A 19,868-nucleotide genomic window follows, 5' to 3' on the forward strand; every position below is an offset into this window, starting at 1 on the left:
CTGGATGTGGTTATTACTAATGTTACCATAGTAAGACAGGGCACAGACAAATATGCTGTTTTTTTTACATCGTATTGGAACTGTGGCTTCTGAAAGCCTGTGATTTTTTTCGAATGAGTAATTCACTAATTATTACACCAGTGCTTTTAGGAGATTTGGAAAACAAGCACAGCACTGTGGGGGCTTACAAGGACAATTTGAAAAAAAAAAAAAAAAGCCCCGGTGTATGGACTGCATGTTTCAGCTTAGCACAATGTTCTCTTCATCCCACACTACATTCTCACTCATTTTCCTACATCTATCTAATGCCCAATATAGCAAGTAAATTAAATAATTTCATATAAACCATAGCTTTAGAGTTAATACTGAGAAGTACTTTGATAATTTCCATTAGTTAATCACATCCCACTCGGCTTTAACAATGAATTAAATGTTTTACATTACATGCAGTGATATTTAATTGTACAATTATTGCAGACTTTTTTGCTTGCTGTAAGGTCTATGGTTTCTTTTAACCTTTATAGGTGATATTAAGGATATTTTGGATTTCATCTGCGTGACATTTCTTTTTAAATGATTTAATATAAATTACATTTAATGGTTTTAAAATATGTTTCCAGACTCCTCACATTCCTTTATCATATCACAGTGATGACTATGGGTGGACACCTGAGAGCAATCATCCTGAATTATATATTATTACATATATTATTACATGTTATACAGTATGTTTGTGCTTTTTTTGTATTCACCACCTTTTGAGCCCTTGTCGCTGCATATAACCCATTCTACTATGTTTCTCCTTTTACTCCATTTCAGCTGACATACTCCTATCAGTGAAGGCTGATCCTGCCTCTGACCAACAAGCATACACAAAGTTTACCTATTTCATTACGTCCACTGTCATAGAAACATGTTAAGGAAGAACTAATCTTTCTTCAGGAGAACCTCTTCGTACAAAACCTGCACCTGACGCATAGACAACTACCACAAATGTGTCTAAAAGCATAAAAGAGGAGGAGCAATCCTTTTAATCATCTATTATTCAAATTAATCAAATCCTTTCAAGACATGAAGGGGTGCTTTAAATTCTAGTGGCTTACTAACAATGCACTATGCATTATAGTTAATATACAGTATACCGTGTACATTTCTAGTCAAGCAAACTATCATATGTTCTTTAGGAATCTTGATGCCCTCTTCTCTCTAAAACAAAGAGCTCTTATAGGCACTGAAGATTTTAATACAGTATTAAACAACAGCTTTGACAATTCTACCTCTGGGACCACTAGTTTAAACAAATCAGACCTTTGAATGTCCAAGTTATACCTAAACTTCATGAAATCTCTCCATGCTATGATCCTGGATAGTTAGTGAGCATCTTATTTATTATTACACATATTTTCCACAGTTCAAAATTCACATTCTTGCTTAGATATGATCCTGTTTAGCCAAACCTAGTCTGAAGCCTTAGAGAAGTTCATGTCCACACACTGATCTGGTTTGTGCATGCCACAATGTCTGCTGATATTACTGGTTTTATTGATCATCGTTGACATCTATATGATGCACTGCTTTATAATAATGAAACAGTCACCCAACTCAAGATAAATATTAAGGAATAATTTTACCTTCCTTTGTATTGTAATAACATCAAGCATCAAAGAACAGGATCATTTTAAATCCAAAGGCCCTGATAGCATTATGACACATATTCGAAAACATTTTCAGACCTCCTGACTCCACAAATGTTCTTCATACTGTATGTAATTAAATTGGGACTAAATTACTCTACAAGTAAGAAAGAGACCCACAAAAACTTTTGTACTTCTCAATCTAATCTAAAATCCAGACAAACAGGCTGAATCAAGTTCTTCCTTTCCCTATTCACAACAACGGAGATTCATATTGGTCATCAGGTGAGAAACAACTGTCCATATATTTTTGCACATCTTTAACTCCAGGAGACTCCCATCAATTATTCTGTCTTTAGGCAATGAGAAAGTGTTTGATATCATCTCCTGCAGCCTTATGTCACATACTTTCAGTTCATTGGCATCGCATAGAACTATCTGAAGTGTATTTTCCTCTTAATCTCTACCCTCAACATTTAATAGATGGTGCCCCTTCTGAAAATGTACCTACATCAAATAAATAATACAGTAGCTTCTTAATAGAAGACTGGATCCCAACACCCAGGTAGTGCTTGTTAGTCTCTTTGCTGAAGACATGTTACTGAGGATCTCTTAGCCAAGAAACTCCCTGCAGATTTATTAAATTAATAGTGAACAATATGGCTATAAACTTAATTACTCTAAGTCAGAGGCCATGTATACCCTTGGAATGCCAAATCCCTTAAATAAAAGTAAATCTTTGGTAACAGTAAAATATACAGTACCTAGTAATCTTCCTAGCATCACAATATAGAACACTTTCACCTACATTATTATCATCGTTGGAAGGCTTTGGCTTTATGGAATCAGCTCATTATTGTAAGGCTGGGTAGGATCTTATCAATAAAATGTAACATTTCCAAATTGTTTTACCTGTTCCAGACCCTTCTATTTGCATTCCCTCTCTATAAAAATAAATGATAGACCACCAAGAATATTCTCTAATATCTTTATGAGACCTATTCCTAGGGATGGAAGAGGACTTCATGATATTGAACTAGAACACTTGGGTAATCATTCCTACCAGATTACCTTCTCGAGCACTGATTCTGCACACAGCCTTTTCTAATACATATGAAGATACTGCCTTATGTCATGGCATGATATCAAAATATTATGACATTCTCCTTAACTCACTATGGGGGGCATTCAATCCGGGACCCTGACTGTCGGAACTTACTGACAGTTGGAATCTCAGGCCATTTTTGTTTGGACGGACAGTAACTCGACATACAAACTTTAATGTTCCAACTGTCGAGTGTCGGAAAGTCCGTGGAAATGTCGCAAAAACATTTGTGAATTTGACAATACGTGGCTGACAAAACTGAACCGACCTGTATGTAAAGATGGCGGAGGATGTCGGTGATGAGGCACTGGAGCACACATCATCAGCAACTCAGAGCATACTCAGTGGACAAAAAAAATTGTCTCGTGTGTACCCAACTTAATTGTACTATGCATTTGTAATATGCAAGTTTTTTTAACAATACTTAGTACGCAGCTACATATCTCAAGACAAAAAGTGGGAAAAACCTGGTTGGTACAGTACATAAAAACTTCTCCAGAGGTTGGTGCCTGAGTGCACAAACCCACACAACCTTACACATGCCAAATACTGATATTATTTGCAGCCGTTTATATGTATTAACATCACTTCTGCATTATACATTTATTAATATGATAAATATTTAGCAAAAATACCACTTACACAACAGAAGACCTTTGCTGCCATATGCTCATCAAACTGGCCGATTATAATCCGTACATCATTGCCCTATTAAAACAAATGTTAAAATATTTGATTATAATTTGAATTTAATTACAATATTTAACAATTACATCTGTAAAATGGAACACCTTAAACATTCATTTTATCAATGTAATAATGGTTTGGTTGATATGCAATGGATACACAAATCCATTAATCAGATTTTGTGACAACATTCCTCTTATTACCATAATGGGTATCTAGATTGCTGATATACAGTACAATGGGAGTTATACTGGTTGATTCGCTCAGATGCGAATTCACACCCTTGCAACCAGAACCCGCCCTGCGAATGGTGGTACGCCGGCCTACCATTCGCAAGCCGGGTTCCTTTGCCCAGTATGCAAATGGATGTTTTATATAAACATCCATTCACAAGCCAGGGGGAACCTGAATATATAAATAGGATGCATACAGTTAAAAACACTAAATTAATTTGTGTTATATTTTGATATTATTTGCATATATTTTGTAATATCTTCTGCACAGAGAGGCTTCGAAAGAAGCACAAATCAATCATATTCTAGATTTTGACTATTTTGATCAAGATCAAGTTAAAATGTAAAACCATAGAGAAATGTCCTCTATTATGAAACTACAACCCAGTCAAACTACACTCAATGGAATCTGCTGTGCTATATAAGAAACTGTAAATAAATAAATAACTGCAGATCTGTCAGGTTAATCAATCAATTTATTTTCTGTTTGCTAGAATGAAATCTCCCATTACTTTCCCTATGATTGGTATCCAACCAGCTGCGGTAATTTACAGCAACCAATGAATTACCTGGGGCTATTTAATTAGCACTGATATGGGGCACGTATCAGGGATTATGCTTTAGGTGTTTAAAGCTGTGTACACACGGTGCAATATATTGCTGACCTGGGGGAGTTGCAGAGGGAAAAAGCTGATCGCAGGAGGCTGAACACGGGAGCATGCACCCGCTGATTTATCGCTGCAGCACAAACAAATTGCTGCCAGTATGGTCGCTCAGCACCGTACACAGCTTTAGTCCGCGATAACACATGATATTGGGAACTTATCCCGGATGCCATGTGTTATTGCACAATTGGGGGTCCATTTTTGGATGAAAAAAAATGGGCTGTAATTGGATAGCGAGATAATGACATTGGTAAAAAAAAAACAAGTTTTTAGTGGCCAAAAAAAGGATTGCAACTAATAGGATCACGGCCTGAATATGGAAGATGTTTTGTAACCCAGCTTGCCAGATCCCTTCTGTGACTATAGGGCAGTTGCATATTTTTCTCACTGTCAATCCTTAATGGAATAGCTTTGTACATATTCATAAGGTGTCTTGCTTTGGTGTAGTGTAAAAAAAATTGTTGGGTCATTTCAATATGACTCATACATTTAGAAATATGACTTCAGAAAGATGCTTTCTTAAGCCTTGTATGAAAAGGATGCATTTAGTTCAGCTTCCCATTGAGGCTGAATCGTGAATTTGTATAATTATATACAATTATTTAGGGAATGAATACATTTGTGGGAGGACAAAATACTCCCCGGTATGCGCCTGACAGTGAAGCTTAGCTACAACCCTGCCAGACAGTAGGGAAACCATGTTAATGTGTGGAAAAGAATGTAACCAGTGGCATATTTGAAGATACTAGATTTAGAAACAAATTAGGAATTGCATTTTCTGGATGTGTGAAAAACAGAAATAGGAGTGTTGTCATGTATTACTCTACCTTTTTCTTGTCACACGAGGAGATAAAGAGGCTAACTATGTAGCTATTGCAATATTTCTAAAATAGCAAAACTGCAATCTCTTGCATGCTGGTGACCGCCCAGCACAATGTAAGGCCATCCCCCATGGAAAGGACCACCCGGCGATCGCAATCTAATTGTGATTGCATCACAGAAATCGCTGCAGGCACAATGATTAAGGTTGACAATTGGCTTCACAGCCTGGCGGAGGCTGCATGTGACATTGTGGAGCGGCCCTGAAAACATTCCTTAAAAGCCGCGTAGCCGAAAACTGTAAGCAAGTGCACTTTGAGACTTTCGGCATGTGAGAAAGTACCAATATCCTGAACAGATTCTAACAAAGAACCCCTGGCCTATTATGCCTGGTTTTTACCATTTCAAATGTAAAAATAACTTATACAGTACAAATGAGACGCATTAGCGTCTGAGATACACCGAGCGTCCCATTTTCTATTTGAGCTCTAGTAAACTACTCTTTGCACAAAGAAGGAGGTTGGCGTGAAAGCAAAGGAAAGGCCAAAGGAAAGGCCAATATATTCAGTCAGTGTTGCTGGGGGAAGGCGCTATGGCAGGGGTGGGCCACATGCGGCCCGCAAACAGCTCCTGATTGTGTCGCCGCTCAGCGCTACTGTATGTGTGTCCGATGGCGGCTGTGTCTGCATGGCGTAGTCCTGTGTAGTCGGCACCAGGCGCGTGATGGTGCATTCGCGCAAGGCTGCAGGACTACGTCGCATGCACACACAGCCGCCATTGGACACACATACAGCAGCGCAGAGCCACCCGCCCCCGCATGTCACTATAGCCGCAGCACCGCCGCCGAGGATGGTTGACTGCATGGCACGATTTTTGGAATATCTAATAAGGGGCAGGTGTGTGGCATTATTAATGGAGGGGCAGGTGTGTGGCATTACTAATGGGGACTGGTCTGTGGAATAACTAAGGGGAGCTGGTGTGTGGAAATATTCGCTCACTTGTCCCCATAGCCAGTTATAAAATAGTGTAATGAGACACGTCTATGCAATTATATTTAGGTAATTAAGTGTTTAATTTACTGTACAGTACAGTAATGTACCGTAGTAGCAAAGTAGTTCCTTTGCTACAGAGCATTTTAATAGTCACTTCACACACAAGCAATCCGGATTCTTTCGCTAAAGCTTCGCAGTACACATCTTACACATGCGCAGTGGAGATTTTAAAAAGCAACATCTGGTGGAAGATTACTGGTATTGCACTCATCCAGTAACACCATCGCCAATCACCAATTTGTAATACATATTGCGCTGTCTTGCGACTAGGTGTGCCATGGCGGCTTGGTGGTACAATCCCAATCACTGAGATCCATCTGTAGTTCACTATTTTTTTACTTGTTTTTATACATAACTAATGTACTAATGTTTGGGGAATAAGTTGCAATTAAATATTTGTAAAAATTGAAGTAGAATGTTTATTGAACTTGATAAAGACACAGTAAAATAATATCAACATACAGTACATCGTATATTGTACTGTGATGTATATTGTACACCTCACTGATCGTTAATGTAAATGGCGTTATTCTCTATAATTATTTTTAAAGCTTGTGCATTCTATTTGCATTGTACATTCATTTTGCTTACAAATTATACATTTTAGCCTTGAAAACAAGCACATCATGTCCTTTTGCTTATTGTCTTGACTAATGATGGCATGATAATTACCTTGCAAAACAAAGACGGAGAAGCTAAAGAGCTTTGGAGACAAGTCAAGGTTCCATCATTAAGATACTTTTGGAGAGAGTTAAATATTTAAAAAGCATTTTACAACACAGTACCTCTGTCCTCAGCTGACATTCATTGCTCTCAGGAAGCATTGTATCCTTGAAGGTAATGCATTCTAAAATAAATACTTCCTATGCCTAAGTAAGCGCAGTAATATTTGTAAATATGTACATGTTAATGAAAGCTTCTCAGAAATGTAAAGCTTGTTTATTTGATAATTGCTGGGGATAAGAAATACAGTGAGAGAGTGTGTGTGTATGTGTGTAATATATATATACACATTTATATATATATATATATATATATATATATATATATATATTCCTATTATTTTATTAGCCCATCTGTCTTAATATCATCTGTAGTAGAAATGAATATTTATTCTCTTATTATTTACAAGACATATTAGAAAGAACATGATAACAGAATGCCAATATAACTACAAGTTACATATATGATTTGTTTCTGTACGATCACTTTAATCATGTAGATGCAGCTCTCCCTGGTTACCAGGCGCTGCCATCCTTCCATGAGAGCTGCGTATGCAATCTCTGATGATTAGTACCCCTGGGACCCCCTCTCTGAAAGGGCCCCCTCCAGCTGCCATAGATCGGATCTGTGTTAGCGATCCAATCTGTCCCGTCACAGCCGTCACAGCTGAAGGTGCTGCAGAGCCAACATGGGCTGTGACGGCTGTGATTGTGAAGCTCGATTGAAGGAGGCAGGGACATAGCCGCCGCAGCTACCTCAGGAGAGAGGGAAGGAGGTGAATCTTATTTTTCCTCCCTCATCTACAAACCACACTGTCGCTCGCCTCCCTGCTTCCAACCCGGCTGCCTGATGCCTGCTGTCTGCCCATAGGTTAGGAAAGTTAAATACGTTTTAGGGAGCATTTTGATGGAGGGATGGAGAGCTGCAGGGGTGGTGAGAGACAGGGAGGTGCAGGGGTGACAGGGGGATGGAGAGGTGCATGGGTGACAAGAGGATGGAGAGGTGCAGGGATGACAGGAGGATGGAGAGGTGCAGGGGTGACAGGAGGATGGAGAGGTTCAGGGGTTACAGGAGGATGGAGAGGTGCAGGGTGAGAGCATTTCTGTACATACACCCATACAGTAAGTGGCCCTCCAGGTTTAAGATGAAAAAAATATGGCAATAAATGCAGTCAATGTTTCAATTTATAAGAAGATTGTTGGCAGGAAGAAAATTTTCTTATAAATTTAAATGGCGAAAATTTTCTTATAAATGTAAATGGCGTGCCATTTACTGTATGTATATTTCTGCCTTCAGGCATAGGGACAGCTACCTCTTCATTTAAAGAGTGCTGGACTACACAGCCTTAATCCTGCTCTGAATAGTCCTAGATTGTACCACTCATCAACACTTCTAGAATTTGTTGACAGGTTATATTTTGCTTTAGGCCTTTTACTAAATGGACAATTAAAGTATTATGTGGATGGGGACTTTTTTACCTGGATGACAGTGAGATCAGGTAGTGCGGTGGCCTAGTAAGTTATCTCTGTAATGGTTTCCTGATGAGGAGAAAGGGTTGGTGTGATGTGTGTGTGTTTCATGTATATGTGTACTGTGTGGAATAAAAACACTGTAGTTAATTTTGTGGGGATGTTGGTTCTATTCTGGTTTAAAGGGAACCAAACTCAACTTTTAGTATATATACCTCATCATGTCACTTCCCACTGTATGATGAAGGAGATTCTGCTTTCTACTAGATGGTGGTATGGGGTCAAATGTCCAAGTGCTAATCCTACCATATATTGATGTTATTTCAGCCCACCAATAAACTGGAAATTATTTCCTTAGTTCATGGATATTGCCAACCAAAAAATTGTTGCAACCACTGAGAAATAGCTGTTTCCCTGAGCATAGATGTAAGTCATTAAAACACTGCTCATATTTTATGACATTAGTCCCTTGCGATTTAATATTATAGATCAAGCCTTGTGTTAAATGTGCTTTCTGATCCCAAACTGTAGGGAGCATGCACAATTTGGTAGCAAAGCCAAGCATAAATCTCCTCCTTTAAAAGCATTACTGGTTTTGTGCACATGTGTAGACCCTATTTTCAAGATGTGCAGAGTACATCCCTTAATTTAACTAATGGTACGAATATACTTTGGTTGAGCTCAGTTATCCTTCTAGAGACCTTCTACAACTGTGTAGTGGCATCGGCCATATTATACGGAGTGGTCTGTTGAGGCAGTAGTGTTTCAACAGCCGACAATAAGAGACTAAACAGACTGGTAAGGAAGGCCATTTCTGTCCTAGGAATGCCTTTGGATTCTGTAGAGATTGTGGGTGAGAGGAGAATGATCAGCAAGATGACATCATTATTGGATAATGCTTCATATCCGCTCAAAAACATTTTGACGGATCTGTGTAGCACTTTCAGTTAGGGAAGCCAATACCGGGGCATTTTTTCAATCCCGGAATTCGGGATTGAAAAATGCCCAATCCCGGGATTCCCGGGATCCCGGGATTGGCTTCCCTAATATAAAAAAAAATGCCTCGGCGCCCCGCATATGTACTTACTGCGTGGTGCGGCCGGGTGGGTGGGCGAGCAGAGGAGATGGAGCCGGGTGGGAGGACGAGCTGTGTTGATGATGGGGAGCGGGCTGGTCTGCTGCTGGGCGGGTGGGCGCCGGCGGTCTGGTCTGTGGCTGGGCGGGTGTTCGTGCCCGGGGTCAGTCACAGCTCACAGACAACATGGAGAAATCCTATGCGGCCTGCGCAGCGTGACCTCTGACGTCGGCACGCTGCGCAGAGCCGCGCTGCCCGGGATGGGAGAAGCCGGGCAGCTGCTGAGCACCCGCTCAGACGCTGCCCGGCATTAGACTGCACATGCGCAATCTAATCCCGAAATCCCGGGATTGGAAACTCCAATCCCGGGATTGAAATCCCGGCGTTTTGGGGGCCAAATCCCGGGATCCCGCCGTTCCCGATCCCTGGATTGGCCACCCTACTTTCAGTGATAGGTTGCTTCATCCTCGATGCTCAACGGAGAGATATCGCAGATCTTTCCTTCCGGCTGCAATTAGAACAACTGTCATGGTCTGAAGAAGACCTACATGTTCCTAGATTATTGAGTTATATTGTTTGGATATTATCTTATTATGTGTGTTCTTATTATTATGCTATTACTCTTATCTGTACTTGAACCTTGCTGTAACGATTGAAAATTTCTCCATTGTGAGACGAATAAAGGAATTCTATTCTATTCTATAGAGGTCTTACGCATATACAATATACAGTATGTAATGTTATTTTATTATTCTTGCACCATTGTTGAACATATTGTTATGTACTCTAAATACTGTAGCACTCTTTTCGGCTTTGATTCTATTCTTTGCTGGTATTATTTGAAATCTCCATACGACTGAATCTAGCCTAACACTTGACAACGGTTATCATGTCATTATAAGCCCTATTTATATTACCGTTATTAGTGGTATTCTGTGTTGAATGTTTCTATTTGTATTTAATTAAAATAGTGTTGGTTGTGATAACACACAATTGGACAATAATTTCTTTCATTATGAGATCAATGAATTGGTGTGGATCCGCAAGAGGAAAAGATCAAGAGCCAAAAATTTTTTTACAGTGTGCCTGATTTTAGCTTGTTGTAAGGAGAATATCTCAATATACTAGCTTTTGGTACATTGTGCGTGTGCAGGACCAGTACTGCGCATGAGCAGTATTTCTCCTGCATCGTCGGCTGTAGTAAAGCTGAAGATGACAGTCTGCAACCTTTTGGGGGTAGGGATTGAGCAGAAATGGTCTTCATTTCCCAAAATGGAGGTGCGTCACCTCCATTGTATGGCAGTGCTGAGGCCAGGGTCTCCATCCTCCGACAGATATTTCCTGGCCTCAGGGACGTATCCTTGCACCATGCAGAAGATCACACATGCAGCAAGGAGGCATCTACTTATACCATGCACCTCCTGCTGCATAGCCATATGTTGACATCACTGCCCCTCCCAACTTGGAAGTTCCAAGTAAGCTGCAGTTTCTGTCTGAACTTGAATCATCAGGCATAATGGGGCAGATGTATTAAGCCTTAACAAGAGATAAATGCAAGGATGATAAAGATAGATAAACATCCAGCCAATCAGATCCTTACTGACTTTTTTCCAAACACAGCCTGTAACATGGTAGTTATGAGGTGATTGGCTGGACGTTTATCTCTCTTTATCACCTTTGCATTTATCTCTTGTTAAGGCTAAATACATCTGCCACAATGTTTGGTATGCAGTATACAGAACATATTCTTTGTCTTATCATTTATATTTTATATGACACTATTGTGCTATTTATATATGAACTGAGCAGTCCATACACCTGACCAGCAACTAAATAGCCATATTTTAGCAGATAATTGTATTCTATTTGTCCATCTGGTATGTGAGTACTTGTCAACTTTTTCATGAACCTCATTTTCAATCCAATTATAAACTTGCATTAAAGCAGTCAGAGTAAACTCATATTTTTTGTCTGTTACAGTACCTCCTGGTGGTGAGATATAGCAGGGAAATGTTTATTCTAATGTAATAATGTTCGGACTTGCTTCAGTAGCCTTTGGACATGGCCAAGATCATGATAATTACAGTTTAATGCCAAAAATGCAAAATCGTGCACTTGGGTCTCAAAGATCCAAATGCTAAATATACTGTAGGATTTAATGGCACTATATTGGAAACGACCAAGGGGGAAAGGGATCTAGGAGTCACTTATTCAGGGAACTTAAAGGCAGGTAAGCAATGTAACAAAGCAATGAGGAAGGCAAGTCAGATGCTTGGTTGCATATAGAGAGGAATCTGCAGTAGAAAGTAAGACACAATAATACAACAGTATAGGTCATTGGTACAGTATGACCTCAGCTAGAGTACTGTGTCCTGTTATGGAGGCCATATATCCAGAAGGATATAAATACATTAGAGATGGTACAAAGAAGGGAAACTAAAATAGTACATGGTATACATCACAAAACTTTTCCAAGAAATCTAAATATGTATAGTTTGGAGCAGAAAAGGGAAAGAAGGGATATGACAAAAACTTTTTAAATATATCAAAGGTATTAACAGGGTGCAGGAGGGAAAAAAATCTTAAAATGAAGAGAAGAATTAGAACACGAGGTCATGCACTGAAACCGGAGGAAGGTGCATGCAGTAGGTTCATGGGAAATTTCAGGAAAACTTACTTCACAGAAAGGATAGTGGACAAGTGGAATAGCCTCCCATCAGAGGTGGTAGAGGCTAAAACCATAGAGAAATGTAAACATACAGGACATAGACATAAGGATATCCTTATAAAGTAATAAGGATCAAATAGGGTTTGAGGTAACAATATGGTTATAAAGGGTCTGACTAGATGGGCCAAATAGTTCCTGTCTGCCATCAAATTCTACATTTGTATGACATTCCCCCTAATAACTAATTAGGCATGTTGAGGTTTTCAATTAGCTTATTTGGGCCAATAATTATAGTATGTCATTTCTGGGGTTAAAAATATAAATGGCCTTAAATTACCCCAAAATCCCTTTTTCATTAGACTATGCAGCCCACATTTAAGGAAAGTATTTATTTCAGCCAAGAATGATTGCTTTAATTGGTGCAAGTTACCCCGAAATTTACAAGTTTTTTGTTTATTTAATTTATTTGTAATTAAACAATATTTGTAAGCTTTGTACATACTTTTACTTTTTAAAATAAAAAGCAGAAATGAGCCATTTGACATCTTTTAAAAGCATCTAGTATTTTCCTTTTGCCCACTAACATCTTTCTATTTGATTCTGCTAATGAAATTGTCACTTTTCTGGGGTCCAGAAAGGTCCCTTCACTATTTCGTACATTTATCCCACATCTCATATTATACAAAATTCCCACACCCCTGCTGCAAGTACTGCAAATAGGAATTTTTATTTGGTTTAAGGAATGTCTGTTGTGTGCATTCATTCAAAGTCTGTGAGTTTTATGAAACTAAAGGTGCCCACACATGGTATATTTTGTGCTATATGCGTTTAGTACTAGATAGCATAGCATCTTGTTCAAATCGTATGCAAAACCCTAAAACAGCTCGTGATTAGTACAAGTACTGCCTGCACATACTTTTTTGCGATATGAACTACACAGAGCACACATCGCATGCCAAAAGAAACACGGTGCCATTTGAACTACAAGGGATGTGTTTTGATCAAAAATAGGTCAAAACGTTTTTGAGAATTCCATTGTGTGTAGGTCCCCATAACCCGCACTTGAAGATTCCCACCTAAATGGATAGACCCCTAATTGTCAGGGTATTGTGAAGTTCTAATGGTCCATATTTTGTAAATTGTTCTAGTGAATAGATTTAACAACTTTTTATATTAAATATTTTCAAACATTATTGTTAATTGTTAATGTATGTCGCTATAGTTGCCAAGCATTCATTTTCTAACACATATATACTTAGTGCCAGTTACATATCATGTCCTCAGTAGTGCTGTTACAGATGCCCTCAGTAGTGCTTTTAGCAAGAATTTTTTTTCACTTTCTGGAATGTATGATTTCAGAATAATTTGGATAAGGGATACTCAACCTGTACAAAGTACATTGTACAATAAAATGTATTTGCCACACTGTGGTTTACGGATTTTTATACTTACCAAGTCCCTCGGCATTCACGGCAGGCCCTCAGCATCCTCTCCGTCGTCTCCAGCGGTCCCAGGAGTGCATTGCGCAAGTGTGTGCGTGTGCCGGTAACGTCACCGGCGCACCTAGGAACTCGCGCAATGCACTCCTGGGACCGCTGGAGATGCAAGAGACAGTGCTGGAGGCCTGCCGTGGACGACAGAAGACAAAGTGGATGCCGAGGGACCATCAGGGGAACCACCAGGGGACAGGTAAGTATGTTTTAAAAAAAATATTCCAAAATCTGGAAAAATCCCTTATCCAGAATGCTCGTGGTCCCGAGCATTTCGGATAAGGGATACTCAACCTATACTGATACTTAGGGCTGTTTCACACAGTACGGTTCCTGCCGCACGGTGAAATCCCGTACGGCCAGGGAGCCGTGCCGCACTCAGCAGTTGTGAATGGACACTATTGTGTCCATTCACACGGGACGGCCACGGCCCGGCCGCACGGCTGCAGCCGGATCCCCCCACTGGAAGGGACGGCTGCCGGGCTGTGGCCATCCCTGCCATTATAAAATTCTGAGTGCGGCGCGGCTCCCTGACCGTACGGGATTTCACCGTGCGGCAGGAACCGTACTGTGTGAAACAGCCCTAACAGTATGTCAGTGTTGTCTGCTGATGCAGCTATGTCCATGTACCCTGTACTTGTCCTCTATTCAACTGTAAGTCACTGTTTCCTGTTTTACTTATGTACTTGTTCCCCCACCTGTTTATATTGTTTATTGTTTATACTGTATACTGTTTACTTGTTACCCTCCTGGCTGCTGCACAGAAAACCAAAAACCAAAATACGCACGTATACCTGGCCAATAAAGCTGATTCTGATTATTCATTTATGTGGTGCCATATTAATAAAGAACAATAATAATAATTTGCCTAGCTTTATCGTACAGTATGCTGGGTTGGATCTAATCTGTATAGCCTACAAAAGGAAATAGCATAAAGTGCTCCAGTATCTTACCTTCATGAGAAACCAGCCAATCAATAAAATATGCCTTAAGGCCCTCATTCTAATTGCCATGCTCCCCTACGCATTTGCACAGGGGAGTGATGTTGGGCAACTGCGCATGTGCAGCTGCTTTGTGCAAGCGGGCGTTGCAAATTGCTTATTTGCTGGCCCGTTTGTACCTAGCAGCCCATGGGAACACCTAGTGTTTCATGGGCATCCCCATGAAAACACTGGTCATTCCCATGCTAATGTGGCCATGATGCGGGTGCGGGGAATGTCAGCAGATGTCAGCAGCCCGCCCTCTTCCCGTACATAAATGCCGCAGATCTAAAACACCAGGAAGGTGTATTAGGTCTGCGAGCGCTAGAGAAATCATTTGATGGTGGCGATCATTTTTATAAAATAAAAAAAAATTTATGACCTTAGTACAAAATACAAATAAATTTGCCCAGTTTCCTTTCAAAATATTCTCTACCTTTAAATGTTGTGTGAATACTGTACCTTAAGCTTTTTCACACTGATGCATGGATCATTGGAGAAACTTTCAGTGTCGGCTATTTGGATATAGGAGTCTTCCAGTTCACCGGTTAAGTCATTTCTCACCTGCCAGGAAATAAAAAGAGAGGCTAAATGGAAAAAGTGGTGACTGCTAGTTGAGAGCAGATGGACTGCATAGTATTATCTTGATAAAGTACATAGATACAGTATGATTAATGGTTCCATTTTCTTTTTACAGGACTCTAAAACAATTCATTGATAGCATCATCATAGCAGCAGACTATTTAGCATAATAAAATGAAGCGTTGAGAAATAACTGTAACACATATGATTGATTTTTACATTTTGCCAGATCTACAGTACATCCAGCAACCTGTTAAAATTTATGAAAGCAATTTATTAATGGTAATTATGAAATGTATGCACAGTGTCACTAATCGTTAAAAAATCATAGGTGGCCTTTAATTAATCTTCTGGCACATGGTCATAATAATCAAGCATTGTGTAACAGGATTCTAAGGAGGTCATACTGAATATGGTAGGCAAAGCTGGCTTTATAAGGACATTACCATTTTAATGACTTTTAAAGTACTATTTAAAGCGTAATGAGATCAGGCTGTAATTCTTCCATACACATGATAGATGTGCAGTAGAAATAGTAATAATGGTATAAGTAATACTAGTGTTTTACTGACCAGAATGAAGGATAAAATCATCAAGGTAATACAGCAGATGTCTAGCAATACCAACTTGCAAATTAACTAGAAACATAACTTATTGACTATTGTGAAGCAAAGTACCTTCACAAATTGTATAGTGCCATAATAATGGATTTACACATCCCAATTGTCTGAATGAAGCAGTAGATAAATTATACTCAATCAGCCCAGCCCATTATCTGACCAGGCAGGAAAATACGGTAGAGTTAAGTCACTTTGGTCTAAAATAACTGTGTCATTAAAAAAGTTAGTTGCAGGGGTCCTCAAACTATTTTGCTCTGGGACCCAATCAAACAACAAAATCTTTTACATGACCCCAACAAGTTACCGTAGAATGGTCAGGAAACGCATGGTCTTAATCCACACATGCATGGAAGCATTGGAGGCACTAAATGATGCCAGACTCCATGAATCGCTGACTGAGAGATTATTAGCCGGTTGGTCAGCAACATGGAGTTGTAAGATGGTTGGGACCCACTTTGGGATCAGGACCCACAATTTGAGAAACACTCAAATAAAGTATGACATTTAACTTGATAATAATCTAATTTTTTCAGCACTCCTGCAAGACGTACAATGATACCTAACACTCTTTGTTATTTTATCTTGTATATAAAAAGAGCAGGGCCACTAAGTACCTGCCACAGTGTGTATCATCAATGGTGCAGCAGAGTCCCAGTAGTGCGAGAGAAACAAGCAGAGTACAGTTCATCCCATCCCACATTAGGACTGTACCACAACTGATGCAGTCAGTTCATTATACCCATGCCAGCATCCCCACTACCACTGGGAGACCGGTGTCAAATCATCATCAATTAGGATCCCGGTGCATGAATCTTGATTGTTGGGATGGCAAAGATAAGTATGAAGCCATTGTTTGCATGGAGCAAGGAAAGGGGGGTTAGGTTTACTAGTTAGATAATAGTGGGGGGAGTTAGGCTTAGGGGATGGTTAATCTACAGGGAGGGAGGGTTAGGGTTAAGCACTTAGAAGGGAAGGATGGGATTAGGCAGGGGGAGTATGGGGGTTAGGTTTGGGCACTAGCAGGGTAGGTTAGGCTAAGGTTGCGGTGGGAGGATTAGGCTGCAGGATGGAAGGGCTAGGGTTGGGGGGACAGGGGGAGGATAAGTACACTCAGTGGTGTCGAGAGCGGGGGAGTGGGCACTTTTTTCAAATTTTTTAGAGCTGAGAAATAAATCATCAAAGCACAATAATAATTATAATGGCTATGAGACCAAGTGGAAAAGAGCAGTTTGATTGCAGGGATGCATACAATTCTGCACTCTGACAAATGCATAAAAAGTCCCATGCATTCAACTTTGCAACCCCTTTACATCAGAAATATACCCATAAAATGCACCCAAAATAAGACACATTTTGCTCAGCTTGCAGAAGTTATTCACTTTTCCTTTCTGCCAATATTTTTATGAGCTAGGGCAGTGGTTCCCAAACTGTGTGCCTAGGCTCCCTGGGGTGCCTCAGAGCACTTGCAGGGGTGCCTCAGGTTGGTGATCTTGAACCAATTCCAATTATTTATGGCCAATGAATATAAAATATGTGGGGAAACAGAAGTGAATCGTGTTCCTCACCTCATAACTGGACCTAAGGATGACATTTAAGCTCAACTTTTCATTATTTTTTTTTTTCTTTTTATTCTTGGTAACAAACTTTTGGCCTAGGGGTGCCCTGAAAAATATTCTGATACTCTAGGGTGCCGTGATTCAAAAAAGTTTGGGAACCTCTGAGCTAGGGTGATGCTAGGTAAAATAGTTAACACCAGGAGACATTTTACACAAATAATACACAATATATTAATTACAGTAGGTGCTATATCAATCAGAAAAGCATGGAGAAGTGGGCGAGTAGAGAAATTGCCTATAGCAACCTATCAGCATCAACCTCCTCATCAGCATCCTTTTATAGACTGTGTGTGGGTATTTTGGTCATCTAAACACCGGTCCGTTCACCCCCCCCCCACCCCCTCGCATGGCGATTTCCCCACATGCATATGAATGGATGTTTAGCATAAACATCCATTCTCAGTCTTGCATGCAGGGTTGAAATTGTGCGAATTTCCATGGGAATGCCCAGCATTGTCATGAGAATGCCCATGAAACACTGGGCATTCCCATGGGAGCGACCATGGCCCATCGTCCCATGCCCCCCACCTGCACTGCTGTGTGAAATCGGCTGGTGAATAAGCAATTTGCCATGACCGCTCGTACAATGCGGCTGCACATGTGCATAAATGTTTATCCACATGCGCAGTCGCTAAACATTGCTCCCCTGTGCGAACGCGCAAGGGAGCGATCAAACTAGAATAAACTCCATAGTTCTCAATAAATAATATATTCTCATTTACCAAGTAAAATACAAATGAATATAAATACAACTAAAATTATTGTAAATTAAATTTGCATAAATGCAGAGAAGACAGAAAAAATAAAACTACCTTCACTACAAATAAGCTATTGTAATTCCGCTCACTTAATAATGCTGTATTTCCTCTCTAATCACTAAATCACCCCTTAATGCCACTGTGAGCAGAAACCGGGGGAAAAGATAAAACAAGCTATAGGGGATTATGAGAGGGTAGAGTTGGAGCAGGAAAGAAGGAGCATAGGGCAGAGGTGACTGCTGCTTTCTGCTCATGGTGAAAATCCATTGTAAACACTACACTTCTGTAAACTGCTTCAAAGAAAAACAGTAAAAGATTTGAGGTTTTTCTCCTTAAATACAAATCACGTGCTAATCTATTTTAATGATTCTGAATATTAACAGTAATAATTCCATTCTCAGCAGCCAGACTAAGGGCCCATACCCATTTTTTTGTGATAGTCCCGTGTCCCTCCCAATGCCGGCAGTGTCCCATTTTGAGAGGACAGTCGGCTTTGCTCAGCAGAGCAACTGTGGGTAGACGCTGTGCGCAGATGCATAGCATCTATTCCCACAGAGGGGCTGGGGGTTCATGGCCAGCAGCTCATGCAGTGCTGGACATGCTTCCAGAGTGGCAAAAATTAGGGTGTGGCCTCATGGGAGTGACACAATTTGCAGGTCATGCCCCCTTGCCGATAAGCCATGCCCCAAAATTTCAGGCACATTACGTAGGTGTGGGTGTCCCTCCGGGCATGTTCCCAAAGTTGGGAGGTATGCCTACACATTATGCAATATTGTGCAGAAGTGGTTCCCATCCTGGGGTACTTGTACTCCTGGGGGTAAGCTGCAGATCAGTTAGGGGTACTACAGCTATCACTCATTAGAATAAGTAAAACAGATAGGGGGAAATTTTCTAAGATGTGTATTCTACTGCACATGTGATGTTGCTATGGGCAACCAATCAGATCCTGTCTACTACTAAATAAATAAGAAGTAATTTCTGATTGGTTGCCCATAGCAACATCACATGTGAAGTAGAATACACATCTTAGTAAATTCCACCCATATTGTTTTCAAAACAGTGTTTTGTCTTATCTTACCTATCCTTCACACTCCACCATAAACCTGTACCCCACCTAAAGATGAGTGCTTAGTATCCTCTACTGTTACTGCTATACCTGCAGGGTTCTGGACAACCCTTTACTCAGCAGCTACAGTACTTTACACTGATTAAAGTTACATATCTCCACTACATTTGAGTAATTTAAGCACTTTTACCCACCCTATATATCCACATGCCAGATAGAACAAATTCAATTGTATACAATATCTTATAGCATTTCATCGTTCTAATGTGTATATAGCCTAATGGTGAAAGAATCAGTGGGAGGGGCTTTATACCAGGGTTTGAGGACCTGCAAGTTATATGCTCCATGATATGACTATGGGCCTATTTTATCTTGGATCATTCCACATGTGCAGAACAGGTCCTGCAATCGCATTGCCGGTGCTCGAGGAGAGGGGCGGGGCAGAGGCGGCCTGGGGTTTCGTGTCACCCTCATTTTCCAGGAGTAACAAGGCCAAGGACTGTGCCATGAGATGCAGTTTCCTTGGCCTCTCAAGCCGGGTCATCGATGGTTACGCTGTTGCTATTAAAAATGTGATCAAATCGCAATTTAGTGCAATCGCAAATGCAAGCAGAGGGTGGTATGCA

General features: G+C 40.3%; 1 protein-coding gene across 1 annotated transcript in view; it reads right to left on the minus strand.

The window, feature by feature from the left end:
- The window catches only part of GABBR2 (gamma-aminobutyric acid type B receptor subunit 2), a 645,054-nt gene that overhangs the window by 306,943 nt on the left and 318,243 nt on the right, over window positions 1–19,868 (minus strand). The window contains exons 4-5 of the mRNA XM_083188433.1: window positions 15,063–15,164; window positions 3,382–3,447 (exon numbers count right to left, since the gene is read on the minus strand). Of these exons, the coding sequence (XP_083044559.1) occupies window positions 3,382–3,447; window positions 15,063–15,164 (168 nt within the window). The remainder of the gene's footprint in view (window positions 1–3,381; window positions 3,448–15,062; window positions 15,165–19,868) is intronic.

The sequence above is a fragment of the Crinia signifera genome, chromosome 5 (genome assembly GCF_055691185.1).
Source record: "Crinia signifera chromosome 5, ASM5569118v1, whole genome shotgun sequence".
NCBI lineage: Eukaryota > Metazoa > Chordata > Amphibia > Anura > Myobatrachidae > Crinia > Crinia signifera.